The following is a 13900-nucleotide window of genomic DNA, read 5'->3' on the forward strand; positions in this document are numbered from 1 at the left end:
ACTTTGGACCAAAAAAATTGGTCCCAAACTTTGTGAAGCAGAGGCTTTAGAGTATTTTCTGGTGAGATTGAAAACTGATGTGTAATGAGTATTTTGCTTTTCATATGTGTGGGATCTCTCTGTATGTTTTAAAGTGGTTCATTTTTTCATAGTTGGTTCCATAGCACAGTGATCTTCAGTCTACTCTGAATGAATTATAACACATTCCAAATGGTTGGGATATAACATAATGATAGTTGCAAAATAATAGGATACAAAATAATAGGATAATAGGAAAAATCAAGATGAGGAAAAGAATGTGAAGATATTTAGACTTTTCAAAGTCAGATATGAGTCATCAGGAAAAGCTTCTAGAAAAAAATCATGGGCTAAAGAGACTCTACAGCCAAAATCTCCAGTGTCTTATGCCTAGAAGAGCAAGGAAGCTTATGTCTCCTTCCTGCAGGCATGAAGCCCAGGCTCTTTTCCACCCTGGCACAGATGTGGGATATAAAGATCTTTACTAAAGATGCATTTCAAGATGTTGTAGGTTGGGAGATGTTCCAATGGTAATTTTCACATTTTATCTTTTAATCAACTACGAATTATGGTGAGGAAATGATCCAAATAGTTAATTTCTCTAACACCAAGTACAGGTAAGACAGTGAAACCTCTGTTACATTTTTTTTTTTCTTTCTGAGAATGTAAAGAGCTAGAACTCTGCAATATGGATGCATCTATCCCCTTGACCTTTGAAAACAGCGCACCCAAGGGCTGTGAATACACCACTTGTGCTGCTGTCCTATGGCAGTTACACACACATGCCTGAGTTCAGAGTTTTGGAGTGTGCGTTGACATCTGTGTGTGTATGTGTGAAGATAAATGGGTCCTTGTTTTGATCAGGATATGATACAGGGGCCTTCCTGGCATACTGTCACATTAAAACATACCACCCACAGAATGAGTTATGACTTTTGGACTCACCCTCTTGCAGACCTGATCCCAGTATACTTGTCTTTTTACTACAGGAGCAGAAGCTTTAATAAAAATAGAACATTGAATTAAAATCAACTACTAGACAAATGGACAATTGACTAGTACTAAACAATTCTTTCTATGGCAGGTAACAAATTACTATAAACATTTATAATGTCAGGAATAGAAAGAATTGGAAGATGACTAGAAACGTTGGGGAGCCTGGTGAAAAAAAGGACAGTAGGGTATCGCAACTAACTGATTAGAATAAATATAAGAGAATTTAAAACCTTAGACACCAAGACTCTAATCTTGTGAATCTACATATGGTCATTTGGACACAGTGGCAAGCTGCCTGAATTGTTGCACAGGGAATGCACTGAACAAATAAAAAAGACATCATTACCATTGTTCCAGAGGGAAAAGTCATCCTCAGGAGTTGTCCACACGGTCATCCTGATCACACTATGGCTACTCCTGCCACGACTTAGGATTGAAAGTGATAAGCCTGATTTGTCTTTCTTAAACCAAACACAAAATTAATTTTACCACTTTTTTCCAGACCAAGGCAATACAGTTTTCACCTGACTAGTAATTTTGTTTACCAAGCTTTTGCCAGAGCCTTTTGACCACCAATTTGATTTAGTTTTAGAGGTGAATTTGCAGATTTTGGTCCTATGGTATTAATAATTGATTACACAGACAAAAGACCTGAGGTCCACACTCAGCCATAAATTGCTACCTGGCTCCTGACTGTGACTGCCCAATGCAGGGCTGGTCTGGGAATTGGTTAGCCTTTCAGAATCATTCCCCAAGCCTTAGTCTAAAGGAACAGTGGTTTAAATGCTGGGGTGTTTTCTTGCTCATAAGAATCAGATTGCCTCAGTTTAACCTGAGGCTACATCATTTTGTAGATTTGTGGCTCCATCATTTTGTGACTTTTGGAAGGCTATAAGATCTGGGGTTCATATATATGATAAAGATAATAATAGGGCTATTGTAAGGAACACATTATATGATATATGTAAGGCATGACATACAATGTCTGTTTATGGGAAGCACCCAACAAGTTTTAGTAGGTATTATAATTGAGCACTTGCTCTAGTTTTCAAAAGCCTTTTTAGTTTGATTAAATATGTAGGGAAAAGTCTATTGAGCCTGAAATTCAGACTTTTCTGTTTCTCAGGAAAAGATGTATATAAATTAATTTATGTCTTTATTTAGCTTGAAGATGTTGGCTAGTTGATCAGTCTTCAGAAATATTTATTTGAGGATGTAAGCCCCATCACTTAAATTAGTATTCCTCACTGTTGATGTGCATTTTGTTGATTCTTAATATCTAATATATGCATGTGTGAAACGGAACCCTATAAAAACAGAATTTAAGCATTCCTGCCAAACGGAAGTGAATTGGAAGGAAGAGTAGCAGGGCCTTTGCAAGGAGAAAGTTGTCCTATCTCTCTAACCAGTGTCAGAATGTGGAAATGTTTACAAAATGCTCATTAAGAGAAAAAAGGGATTGGAAGATAGAAACAAAATCTGGTCCACAAGTTTACACTAAGGAGATAAGAAAGGCTAGGCCCCTATAGGAGATTTTGTTCTCCAATTACTGCAACCTGACTTTTGAAGGGGAGAGGAAGAGTGGTAGGGGGAGGGAAAGAGAGAGGAAGGGTTTCCAAACTTGTCTCCAGTGACACGAGACATTCATGCTCTGCAAGATAAAACCGCCACTTACAGCCCAGGAGAGCTAAACCTTTCCGAGTTGGCCGGGGGGCTTGAGCGGAGTCATGGGTGCCCCAGTCCTGTGCCTGTACACTATCTTTTGCCTAGTGGTTCACTCAGTTTCTGGCAGTCCCATCATGGGCCTTGAGCAGTCACCCCTGGAAGAAGATATGCCCCTCTTTGATGATGTCTTCTCAGAGCAAGATGGTGTTGACTTTAACATGCTGCTGCAGAGTATGAAGGATGAGTTTCTCAAGACATTGAACCTGTCTGACATCCCAGTGCAGGATTCAGCCAAGGTGGACCCACCAGAGTACATGTTGGAACTCTACAACAAATTTGCCACAGATCGGACCTCCATGCCCTCTGCCAACATCATCAGGAGTTTCAAGAATGAGGGTAAGTTTGCGTTTTTGTTAATGAACTTGGTTTGCATATTTCTGCCCAAGAAGCAGTAAGTAAATTTACAACACATGGGATAATACGGATAAGTGTGAATACCTTCACTTAAAAGTATGTGTACATGGATATGCAGGAACATTTGGGTCTATACCATTCATATTGTCATTTCAGAATCCAAAAAGGTACTTAAAAATGTGTTTTTATACAGAACCACAAAATGTCTATGTCTATTATTTTGAAATCATAACGGAGTCTTTTAATTTTTAAAATTTGGACACCAAATAATTACAAAAATTACTGTTGGTCTGCAGCTATATCTTTGTCACTTTCTAGATAAGACTCAATTTCCATTTTGGATTTTAATTTCTGACAAAATTTATCAACTTGTACTTAGAACGAAATTGGTGAAAATAATACCAGACTGGAAAGTTGAGATTTGTGTATTGTTTAATCTTAGAATCAGTTTTCATTTTGTGACCTTGTTTAAGAAATGTTCAAACAGAATGCAAACTTGCTTTGGAAGACTCTTCCTAAAATAGTATTGTGTTTGATGTGTCCTTGGAGCACTTTTGAAAGTTTCCAGGAAGTGTGCATGACCTAGTTAATGATCCAGCTTATCATTTCTGTGTCTTTATGAAGAATAATGCGAAAGATTTAAGTTATTTTTGGGAAAATTGTGTCTCCCATGCCCACATTCTGCTGATCTTTAAATTCAGCAATTAGATCTAATGAGCTAGCAAGTTAATGCTTTGGTTAACATGGTACTAGCAGACAAAAAAAAAATTAAAAATAAAAATCTAATATCATAATAGAAGGCAAAGAAATTATTTAGTTATTATTTTCCAATTATGCTTTTATAGTCATTAAACAGATGAAAAAGGCATTTTTACTATTGTTCACCAGATGTTCTTGAAAGCAGTAATGCAGTGACAGAGAAATATCTTTGAATTTGGAATTTTGGGAGCCGGTTGACTTGGGTAGTATGTATAATTGGCTTAGTTTATCTGAGCCTCAATTTCCTTATCAGTAAAAGGGGAACAGTAATATATAACACAGTTGAGTGAATCATAAAAGTTTATAGGTAAGAAAGGGTACTGTTTACCATGAAGTGCTGAACAAACTTTAAAGACTCTTAATGACTTAGTATTCTAGGCATTGGAGTAAATGTTGAACAGCTAGTCTTTAGGCCTCAAGTTATAATTTGGCCTTCAAATTTAATTGATGGCTACAATGTCTATTTAGTAACATCTCTAATGGAAATGGCAAGCTGAGATTGCAGATTCATTTTAAAGGAGAGTCTAAGTTGAAAATGAAGAATCTCCTATGGGGATCCTTCCTAACGCTTCTCAGCATGGAGCTCTAAGTGTCTAGCTCAGGCTCCAGGTGCGAGTGGGGTGAAAATGTTGTTTGCAAACCGCCCTCACTTCTCCCATGGAGGATGTGAATGATCAGTGTGGGTGAAGCATGTCTCTGAATGGATCCCCAGTCATTGGATCTTTCAGTGTGTGGGAAGAAATGCAAAGCCTGAGGACATGAACCCCTCACTAATTTCACACTCTTGGCTGCTATCACCTCTCTACTGACCCTCTGGGTCGGGTCCATTCAGTATAGCTCCCTCAGAGAGAAAGACCAAAAAGAAAAAATCCCCAAACTTAACTCATCTAGGGAAAACAAATGGGAAAAGGATTCCTTCAATTCCTAGCTTGTCCCTACCTGCCAATTCTCTGCATTGATGTTTGATTTCTTCTGGTACAAAATGAACAGAGGACAGATATGTACTTTATGAGGTCATTGTAAGAACCATGTAAGACCATATTTATAAAGGACCTGGCTTGTGGGATTTTTTAGGAACATTGGTTCTTTTCTCTGAAATGCAACTCCTCCTGATACATCCATACACGCAAAGAACTTCTCGGTGAGTTTATTTCTTTGAAAACAGTTTTACTGTGGTAAGCAACATAAAGAAATCTGTATATACTTAAAGCATATAACTGATAGGCTTTAGAGATTTATAGTGATACATTTATACCCATGTTTATACTGGTAGATGCACAATTCATAATAGTTAATTCTTGGAAGCGGTATGTCCATCAACAGATGAATGGAAGAAAATGTGGTATTTGTACATAATAGAGTACTACTCTGCATAAAGAAAGATAAACGTAAGTCATCTGTTGGAAAATGGATGCATCTTGAGACCATAATGTTAAGTGAAATAAATCAGACACATAAGCTTAAATTTTGCATGGTTTCTCTTACATAAGAAACCCAAATTAAAATAAAGAGAGCAAAATAAAGAGTAGATGATAAAAAGTAGGGAGATAGATCTTTCTTAAATGGGAAAGGGATCAAGAAATGGGTGGAGGAAGAGATGAAAAAAGGAATTAAGATGTGTTATGAACATGTACCAACTCCACATAAGGAATGTAAATATTACTTACTGCAAATATGTACTAATAAAAATTATGTAAATCTCCATTGAAACTATCACCATGACCAAATAGTGAACATATCCATCACCACCAAAAGTTTCTTTTGTAATCTGTTCTTGTCACTACAGTGAGATTTTACTCTGTACTTTTCTCACAAGAGGAACAACCAATCTAGTTTCCCAGTTTTGGTCCTTCATGTTCCCTGTCCAAAGGAACTCTTCGCCTCCATTTTTATATCAGAGGGACAACTCCTACGCTATTTCTGTTTCTTACCCAAAAGCTTGATGATGTGTTAAGGACACATGTCATGCTCTTAAATCAATTGGTCTCATGCCCAGAATCACCAATTAATTAATATTTTTAAGGTACTGTCTTTGTTTAAGACATCATGGTAGGCTAGAGACATAAACAAGGAGTCTGAGCCATGGTAATTGCCACAAGAATGATAACAATCTAGTTGGGAAGACTCATTCATAAAATGACAATTGAAATATACAGATGTAAATGAAAAAGTCAAGACAGAGACAGAGAGTGTATATTTACATGACTCATAATGGACTAAGCTTTCAGTCGGAGACTTCAGGAAGGAAGGACCTCGAAAGGGGAGGCCAGAGATGGATAGGTGAAGATGAAGTGAGAGAGCTTTTTAAGGATCAGAAGAGCATATTCAAAATGCAAAGAGCACAATGAAAGGAGTCTTTCTGGAAGCAGTGAAGGTATCAGTGTTCAAACAAAGGAATTTACAAATTCATTTAATTGTTCAACAAATATTAATTGAACATTTGCAACTTTCCATGGATTATAGAAGATGAATGGAAATGAGGCTGGATCAAGACAATAGGACCTGGTTGGTCTTGAGAGCTAGGCCAGTGAATTTAAATTAATTCTAGAGGTGAGTATTTTCCACTGGCAGTGTATAAGATGGTTGGAGTTGGTACCCAGAGGAAGCTATAGAGCATGTGTAACTATTTTTATTACAGTATTTTTTTCTCCTTTGTGGCACTGGGGATTGAACTCAGGGCCTTTGCACCAAGACATATTCTCACTAAATTTCACAGGCTGTGCTTGATCTTGCAATCTTGCAGCCTCAGCCTCTCAGAGTGCTGGGATTATAGGTGTGCACTACTGTGCCTCGCCATTGTAGATTTTAAAAAAAATCTTCACAGAGCTATCACCTCAAGGATAGCCTTTGAGTTCTTTTAAGAGTTATTAAGTATAAAATAACCAGATACAGTTACAGAAAAATAATCAAAGAATATAATCTGCATCAAAGATCCCACTGAAATCATGAATTGGGTGCACAATTCGGGGAATATTGCCAAAGATAATAGAAAACCCTCCAATTGGTGGGCCTTAGCATTTTTTGGTGTTATGGGACCCTTTGATAACCTGATTATGGGTGTCCTTACGGATTCATACTTTTTACCTGAGGCAAGTGTACAGGAGCTTTGGGCACTATGAAAGAAGTCAAGATGATGGTGATTGGAGGCATATGTCTAAGACTAAAGGACTTTTATAAAAGTTGTTTCATATGAATTCTTGAGTGATCTGGATGTGCCAAACTCCATGCCAGGTGTTAGAAGAAATAAGACTGAGGAAGTCAGTCTAGCCTTAAGACCCATTTTCTCTCCCTTCTCCTTATAAAGGGACCATACACCCTCAAATCAACTCCTGTGACCCCTTGGTTTTTGGCTGGTGCATTGACCTGTGAGTATGTGGTCTAGAGCCAGAATCAGTAGACATATTCTGTAAAAGGCCAGACAGATAGTAACTATGTTAGGCTTTGCAGGCCGTATGTTCTCTGTTGCTACTAACTTACATTGTAGAGCAAAAGTAACTATAGACAATGCAAAAACAAAGGAGTGGGGCCCCATTTCAGTAAAACTTTACTTTTGAAATCATAGGCCATAGTTTACCAATCCCCTGTTCTAACTGGAAGTCTTTCAGGAATACCAGAGCCCAACCACATAAGAGCTCCACCTATTACACAAATACGAAAAGCCATGAAGTCCTTATCCATTCAAAACTTCAAGAAAAGAACCACTATCACCACACATCCCATTTGCCAACTTTTTATTGGTTAGGAAAAACTGAGTGCTCTCCAACACAATCTCCAAGTTCCTTCTATCCCTATAGCTCTGAGGCAAGTGAGCTACTCAAAAAGCTGGATGAGCTTTCTCCCATTCCTTAGGCAGCCATTTCCACGCTAGTTTTGCAGTCTTAGCTTAGCATTTACCATTGAACTTTCAATGTTTTCTTTGTCACAGAATGCTAACATTTTGCTTGTTTTCATTGCTCTTCTTCTCTTATTCATGCTATATCAAGCTTCCTGCATCTAAAAGTCCTCCTTTTACATAATCATTAATTTCTCTATAACATACTGCATGTTTGATTTTTGCAAATCTTGTTTTTTCAGATCTATTTTCTCAACCAGCCACTTTCAATGGGCTCCGAAAATATCCCCTCCTCTTCAATGTGTCCGTCCCTCACCATGAAGAGGTCATCATGGCTGAACTCAGGTTATACACGCTGGTACAAAGGGATCGGATAATGTATGATGGAGTGGACCGGAAAATTACCATTTTTGAAATGTTAGAAAGTGAAGGGGACAATACAGGTGAAAGAAACATGCTGGTCTTAGTGTCAGGGGAGATCTACGGAACCAACAGTGAGTGGGAAACATTTGATGTCACAGATGCCATCAGACGTTGGCAAAAATCAAGCTCATCTACCCACCAGCTGGAAGTCCACATTGAGAGCAGACATGACCAAGTTGAGGACATTGAAAGGGGACGACTGGAAATAGACACGAGTGGACAGAATAAGCATGACCCTTTGCTTGTTGTATTTTCTGATGACCAAAGCAGTGACAAGGAGCAGAAAGAGGAATTGAATGAAATGATTGCCCATGAGCAACTTCTGGACCCAGACAACCTTGGCATGGATGGCTTTTCCAGTGGGCCTGGGGAAGAGGCTCTGCTGCAGATGAGGTCAAACATCATCTATGACTCCACTTCCAGAATCAGAAGGAATGCCAAAGGAAACTACTGCAAGAGGACCCCTCTCTATATTGACTTTAAGGAGATTGGCTGGGACTCCTGGATCATTGCTCCACCTGGATATGAAGCCTATGAGTGTCGGGGTGTTTGTAATTATCCCCTGGCAGAACACCTCACACCCACAAAGCATGCAATTATCCAGGCCTTGGTCCACCTCAAGAATTCTCAGAAAGCTTCCAAAGCCTGCTGTGTGCCCACCAAGCTGGAGCCCATTTCCATCCTCTATTTAGACAAAGGCGTCGTCACCTACAAGTTTAAATATGAAGGCATGGCTGTCTCTGAATGTGGCTGTAGATAGAAGACTCCTGTGGCTTATTTAATAACTGTAAATGTGTATATTTTGTGTTCTATTTAATGAGACTATTTAATGAGGGTGTACAGATAATAGAGCTTGCTGCCTTAGGGAAATGGACAGGTGTGTTTGTTGTAGGAAATGCATATTTTGCTATTCAATCTAGTCCTTCCAGTCTGTCTTTCTTTGTACTTTTCATTTCCTGGCAATGCTATCTCTAAGAAATTGCAGGCCTCCAGCTACTTATCCTTCATGTCAATTTAGAAACAACACCCCTAAGCAAAACACAGTATCAAAACACACATACTCATGTATGTATGTGTGTACATACATGAACTTAGGAAAATATTTTGATTCTGTTGAGTCAGGTTATGCTCATATACATGCATGACTCACTCAATGTGCATATATTAAAGGCAGTCACTTCTGCTCAGAATAGGATTTATGTCAAAAAACAATTTGCGTCAAGAATTTAACCATCCTAGGAAGTATTAAGTTTCTGACAAACTCTGGAAATGTAAATATAGCTTTTGTGAGTTGAGTTTCCGCCATGGTTCAGAGCAGCAGGTCTGGTGAGAGAGGCTGCATGCTTGAGGGAAGAGGTTGTTAAATGCAGAAACCAAATGGTTTGGAGAGGCAGTGCACCTACGGGTAAGACAGCAAGGAATGAGCCCATGGAACTTATGTGCTGTACAGGGAAGCCGCTGATTAAGAAAGGAAGGCAGAGGGAACTGCAGGATGATCCTCTGTTCTTCAGAAGATAGGATGCTGGGCCATGAGTGCTGCCTTTATTGCTGCAGAGGGTAGAGGAGGTGGGAGAGAGAGAAATGGGAAAAGGATACAGATGCAATTGTCAGATGAGTTGGTGAAGTCATAAGCAGTTCTAATTAGGAAATTAAATCTCTTGGACAAGATAAAAAGTTCAAAGACTACGAGAAGGACAATCAGGAGGGAACTGTTCATTGTGCTCTTCACTTCTTCGAATACTTTTCTTCACTGTACAATCTTACCCCCTTGCCTCTGCACCACTGCTTTCATCCGTTCCCATCCTGCACCTTCCCTCTTGGTTTTCTGCTCTCATGCCTCATATCCTTCTCCTATTCTCCTATGTCCCCTTTATCATTGGCCTTCCTGACCCATGCCTTTGCTTTCAGGGGAAGAATTAATGATTTAATGTCTAGATTCTCCCTGATGTTTGACTTGCTTTTATTTCAACAATATTCTTTATGACATGCTTTGGTCATAAAGAATATGTAAGGATAAGAAAAATAAAAGAGCCAAAATTCATACACATGAATTAGTGAACAAACACACAAGAAAATGACCTGAAAGTTAAACTTAAATTTTGAAGTCACATTTGCTCCATGGTAGAAACCCTACCACTTTCCCATTCTTGTCATTCTGCCCTCTTTCCAAGTTACAATTGACCAGGACTGAGGGACTGAAAAATGTTTCTGTCAAGAAGGGTCTGGTAGGCAGCTAGTTCTGCCCAATTGCCAATAGCTAGAAGGACATTGAAACTTTGGCTCCAATCTTAAGGCTCCCATGTGGGCTGGTAGACTGTTCAGGAGGGCAGAGCAGGTCTCACGTTGTCCTGGCATCTCCAGGCAGATGACACAGGTGAATACAGATGTGCTCTGCAGTACTTTGTTCCTCCCTGCCCCACTTGGATGCTTCTTTAAGAAGTCTTACACTTTTTTTAATGCTGGGAAATTTTCACTTTCTTTTTTACAAACCTCTTAGGAGCATAAACTTACATGCCCTAGCAAATAGAGGCAAGAAAAGCCATTTTGATGGTCTTTTTCCCCATTTGGACCTCAGCTGAGGCATACATTTCCACTGTTGACTAGAGGGCAACTCTTGGGGAATGTTTTGCTCCAGAGACAGTGATATTTGCATTGCCAGTGGGAATACAGTGATTGACAATTTGAGATGACCAGATGGCCATGCAACTCAGAATGCCTCAATTCTGGGTGAGCCTCCATAAAACATGATGCCCAAGTGCGTGCGTGCTTGTGTGTGTGTGTGTGTGTGTGTGTGTGTGTGTGTGTGTAGCTGGCTGTGGATAGCCACTTTGTACCCTCAGTGGAAGATGGTGTGTTCATTACATTCTACAGTGCACCATGGATACTCATAAACTCCAATGTACGTCTCATCCTTTCTAAAAGATACAGTAACAGTTATGCAGTAAACAGCTATGCAAGATAGTTTCTGGTAAATTTCATTGATTTTATTTCTAAAATGCATGGCAGTGGTGTGCTGGGAAATGATTTACAACCAGCATTCCAAGGCCCTGATTTATTAATTTCAGTAGTGTAAATTCTCCCACAGTGCCCTATTTTAAACCATCAATGAGATGCTAACAAGCTTACAAACTTCCTACAAACCTGCCAGGTAGCTCCTGGGAGCTGTGTGTGTGTGCTGGCCCCAGTACACAGTGAGGTGCCAGCCCTTGCACCCTTCCATGCGCTCTGCTGGCTGCACCAGGCTCCTGGAAAAGCTTTGTCTTGAGCACTTAAAATCATTCTGCTAAAAAGAGGTGAAACAATTAGGCTGTCCCCAGTAAGCCTGCATTTTTATGATGTTCTTCTTCCTTGTAGAGATGGAGTACAGGAAAACACATATTGGTTATTCAAATGTGCTAGTTGTGTCATTACTAGTATTTTCTTTCTTCTAATTAAACAACGAAAAGACAAAAGCCATAAATAGGGGCATTCTCATTCTTCCCATGGGCACCTCTGTAATTCTACTTCACAACTTTAATACAAAGTTATGGAATTGTTATTGGGAGAGCAGAACCTCCTAATATTTTCTTTGGTCATAGGTCTTCCAGTTATGGCTCACACTCATGTCTTCTCCTCGTCCCTCCTTCTTCTTCCCTTTTACACTTTTATGGCATGAGTATCATCACTGAAGTTGATAAATCTAAAGAACTCATGAGGAAAATTGTAGCAGAGGTACTTGGGCAGCCCACAACCAAAATAGTCATGTAAGTTTCTAGGCTTCCTACTATTTATTGACTGATATATTTATTTTTGTAATATAGTGTAGAATACCAAATATTTTATTTTTATGTTTGTGATTCTTTCCTGGATAGAATAATTTGTGCTTTTTAATTATTCTTCTTCTCTGGAGTACAGCTCACTTGGAATATATAGCCTGTACAGTAAGTTCATCTCTCACTTTTTACATCAAAGTATCTTTTAAGGAGTCTTGCCATAAGCTTACCAAAGTTTTGTATATTTATGTCTTTAGGCATGATGTGAGCCCCTTCATATATTTACTGATTTGTAAATAGTACAGGTTTAACTGAAGTGTAGGTGTTCCAAGAAAAATTTAACCAATAAATGTCATGTCATTCCATAAACTGACACTTATCTTATCATGAGAGGAAAATCTTGTGTGTCTGTGAGGTAATATGGTTGCTACTTACTGAACAGAGGAGGCATTTGATTTGACACCCCAAGGCAGGTGCTTCCCCTCTGAATGTACCCATTACCTTTACTTTTCCACCAGTTTAGAGACCTAATCAAATAAATCTATGATCTGACCTATTGCTCTCTAAATGTCAAAAATACGAATTCAGCAATTTCTTAACCTCAAAGGGCCAATATTTTGCCAGTATATAATTTTTGATCTGGGAAATTAATGATAAAACAAAATTCTTACTAAATATTTTGATATTCTTCATAATCTATGTTCTTTGAGTAAAAGATATGTTTCATACAAAAACATTTTATATATTACTTCTTACTGAATTCATCAACAGACCATAAAGCCCAGTAGTATTTTGGCTCATTTGTCATTTCTGCCCAACACAGAAAGGAGCTGCCCTTTTTAAGAATCATAAATCTTTTTCAGAGTTTCACTACGGGTTGTACTTTGCCTTTGCAGTTCTGTACGCTCATGTGTGATGAAAAAGGAAACACTATGTCTCTGTGAATTTTCTTGCCCCTAAACAAGGGAATTTGGTTTCACACATTAGATGGAAGTAAAGTAGATAACACTGCACAATAGCAGCAAAAATAGGTTTTCTGCATGTGAAAATATATTCATTAGTTAATGAGTCCATGGAGGACTGACCCTGTGTTGTGATCAACATGTTTCTGTCACACATGAGCACTGACTTGTGAGATCCCTGGCTTGACTGTGGTGGAAGCTGACCTGCCAGTGCTCATCTAAATGGGCTTCCGCACATGTAGGAAATGAGTTCAGACCTTGGACACACCAAGTCAGCAGAGCACAACCACAGTCTTGGATAAAACAAGTTCATTACCCATGTCCAAATTTATTTAGTAATTATTAGGCTAAAATGAAGATAGAAATAAATATTTTACTGTGTGTTCATAAACCAAATGTGTACATTCAGTGTCTTCTGATTGAATAAAATGGAAAAATTATTTTGACAATAATTATTGGCAACTTCTTTTTCCCTAAAGTGGAGTCTTTTTCATACCCCATTCCCCTCGCCCTTCTTTCACATTTCCATGCACATTTCACTCAGTTGGAATAAAATTTCTTGTGCCATGAGTAGAGAATGCCCTGAAGCAATAGTAAGTTGGGTCTCACAAGAGATTGAGATTCCTTTGTTAATGTGCTCTCCCATTTCACATGACTTGAATAAATACCAAGAATGCCAGAGACATACGCAGAAAATGAAATTGCCTACATTTGTCAACAATTGGGAAATATTTCTTTGAATTCCGAATGAGTCATATTAAAAAGCAATTACTTTGGGGAAAATATTCAGGCTAAATTTCACTGATGTTTGATTATTAACCTCATAGAATCTCAGATTTAAGAAAAAAAGTTCTAAATAAGGTAGTCTACCCTTCTGTCTTGATGCATGCCAAAACACTTTTCATATTCTTTGCAAATATTAGTGATGAGAAGGGGACCAACTACTTCCTTGTGAGCACCTATTCCATTTTTAGAGGACTCTGCCTTCACTGTACTCAGTTCAACAAATAATTTGGGTCATTATGTGCGCAGGTCACTGGGAAGGCCCAAAGGTGAGCAGAAGCTTGTTAACACTTCTT

The 13900-nt window shown here is 38.7% G+C and overlaps 1 protein-coding gene across 1 annotated transcript; it reads left to right on the top strand.

Annotated features, from left to right (window-relative positions):
• Positions 1 to 2578: 2578 nt before the first annotated feature.
• Positions 2579 to 13267, top strand: Bmp10 (bone morphogenetic protein 10). Its single transcript, XM_004849934.3, has 2 exons — positions 2579 to 3075; positions 7927 to 13267. Exons 1-2 carry the CDS (start codon positions 2742 to 2744, stop codon positions 8865 to 8867), a joined length of 1275 nt encoding a protein of 424 aa, XP_004849991.1. The 5' UTR covers positions 2579 to 2741; the 3' UTR covers positions 8868 to 13267.
• Positions 13268 to 13900: the final 633 nt, after the last annotated feature.

This window comes from Heterocephalus glaber, unplaced genomic scaffold (genome assembly GCF_053883595.1).
Source record: "Heterocephalus glaber isolate CG9 unplaced genomic scaffold, H.glaber_assembly_v1.0 deba00001457, whole genome shotgun sequence".
Classification (NCBI taxonomy): domain Eukaryota; kingdom Metazoa; phylum Chordata; class Mammalia; order Rodentia; family Bathyergidae; genus Heterocephalus; species Heterocephalus glaber.

Excerpts from the sequence above, each read along its gene's own strand:
- Bmp10 (XM_004849934.3), top strand. The coding sequence starts at position 2,742 with ATGGGTGCCCCAGTCCTGTGCCTGTACACTATCTTTTGCCTAGTGGTT. Across the intron at positions 3,076-7,926 it reads CAGGAGTTTCAAGAATGAGG|ATCTATTTTCTCAACCAGCC; the intron begins GTAAGTTTGCGT and ends TTGTTTTTTCAG.